The 2,213-nt window shown below is 50.2% G+C and overlaps 1 protein-coding gene across 1 annotated transcript; it reads left to right on the forward strand.

Annotated features, from left to right (window-relative positions):
* Window positions 1–231: 231 nt before the first annotated feature.
* On the forward strand, window positions 232–1,056 carry LOC308285764 (phosphatidylinositol transfer protein beta isoform-like; the record flags this gene model as incomplete). The annotated part of the gene is made up of 1 exon (XM_080726628.1): window positions 232–1,056. The coding sequence occupies one exon, from the start codon at window positions 232–234 to the stop codon at window positions 1,054–1,056; it is 825 nt and encodes a 274-aa protein (XP_080582754.1).
* Window positions 1,057–2,213: the final 1,157 nt, after the last annotated feature.

Raw genomic sequence — 2,213 nt, forward strand, 5'->3', positions numbered from 1 at the left:
CGTAGGAGTGGTTTGCACGCAAAGAAAATAAAAATAAATACAAATACCGGTTGTGACGACAGTTTGCATTGTGAGTGACGTCACTCCGGAGCTCGGGTTGGCCTTATATGTTTAGGCTGTATTATCCAAAACCTTCAGCTTAGACCTACACTTACACACGGAGCACACGAGCATAGACTTATATCGTTTTAGTTGGAGAACTTTAACGACAAGAGAAAAAGAGAGAAGAACATGCTCATCAAAGAGTTCCGCGTGGTCCTGCCCATCTCCGTGGACGAGTACCAGGTGGGCAAGCTGTACTCGGTGGCCGAGGTGAGCAAGACGGTGACGGGCGGCGGCGAGGGCGTCCAGGTGCTGGTCAACGAGCCCTTCAACAACGAGGACACGGGCGAGACGGGCCAGTACACGCACAAGATGTACCACATCAAGCACAGCGTATCCAAGATCCTCAGCATGGTGATGCCCAAGGGCTCACAGGTGGTCCACGAGAAGGCGTGGAACACCTACCCGTACACGCGCACCATCCTCACCAACGAGTACATGAAGGACGACTTCTACATCAAGATCGAGACGTGGCACCGGCCCGACATGGGCGACACCGACAACGTGCACGGCCTGGCCGACGACGAGTGGAAGAGCGTGGAGGTGGTGCACATCGACATCGCCGACAAGAGCCAAGTGTCGAAGGCGGACTACAAGGCCGAGGCCGACCCGGCCACTTTCAAGTCGGTGAAGACGCAGCGGGGACCGCTGCAGGCCGACTGGAAGAAGGACATCGCGCGGCGGGACTCGGACTGCCCGCACATGTGCTGCTACAAGCTGGTGACGGTGCACTTCAAGTGGAAGGGCCTCCAGACCAACGTGGAGGCCTGGTTCCAGAAGAGGCAGCGGCGCGTCTTCACCCTCTTCAACCGCCAGCTGTTCTGCTGGATGGACAGCTGGTTCGGCCTCACCATGGAGCAGATACGCAACATGGAGGACCAGACGCAGCGCGAGCTGGCCGAGCTCATCGAGAAGGGCGACTACAGGGGCCTCATCGGTCTGGGCGACGACTAGTGGATACAGTTCACACGTCCTGCTATTTTTATGACCTTCTCTGACTTCAAAGTTTAAATCTACCTATATGAAGATGTATTCTGCTTTTCAGTGCCAATGGAGTGGTTTCTTGCCATTTGCGAGTTTCCGCAAAAATACGCTCCATTCTCCATATATATTAGAATTGCAAAACAGGGAAACAAACCTGTGGAAAAAAGGTCATTTTCAGTAAATGTCTTTTTCCGGGGAGACCCAACAACGGTCTGGGTGGATGCACGTACATTTAGAAGACAAAATGGAATCTCCGCTGCTGCGGGTGGGACAAGGTATCAGAGCTTGTGGAGCCCAAAGGGAGGCAGCGGCCAATGACAACGCAGGAAAAAAACGGTCAATTTGATCTCATGTCCGTTTGTGTGGTGTAGGTGGTCTTACTGCCGCCATGCAAGTGAAAGAGGCCAGTCCACACCATTGCAACTCTTTGCATCGTGCAACTACTCGCTGCCACTCGCAAACGGTTATCCCCAATGGCAGTTGCATTGGTGTGGATTGGCCTTAAAACTGCATCGGTGCATCGAACATTTACAGGTCTGCAACTCCGGACGCTCATAAGGGTCCATTTGGTTTCATTTGTACGCTCTCCAAAATTAACAGTGCCGCGTGGGGCTCCGGTATCGTTTGGTACAGTGATCTTTTACAGACTGGCAGAGCTCTTCGAGAAGGGCGACTACAGGTGCCTAATGGGTTTAGGAGACGACTAAGTGACAGACTTAATTGCTTCTCTCAATGTCTTTTTCCGGGGGGCCCACCAGCGTTCCAGTTGGAGAGCCCTTACAGGTCTTTACCTCTAAGAGTGTCAATTATTTTTTCAAACACTTTTCCCCAGTAATCAAATATTGTCCAGAAGTGGCATTTTTTTCCATTCACTTATTTATTTTTAATCCTGAATCAACGTGAAAAGAAATAGAATTCATATTTTTTTAAATAATCGACGACTAAAATGATTCAAAGATTGTACATTTCTCTTTTAACCTCTAGATTGACTGTACAATTGTTTACCCATATTGGGGATAGATTGCCCCGCTCGACTTGTTTCGAGGACCCTCAGATTGATATGCGTTAGGTCCACAGACTCCCATTAGATATGAATTTCCCAATCTACAGTACATAGTGTAGAATCC

The sequence above is a fragment of the Nannobrachium achirus genome (assembly GCF_963921795.1).
Source record: "Nannobrachium achirus genome assembly, chromosome: 1".
NCBI lineage: Eukaryota > Metazoa > Chordata > Actinopteri > Myctophiformes > Myctophidae > Nannobrachium > Nannobrachium achirus.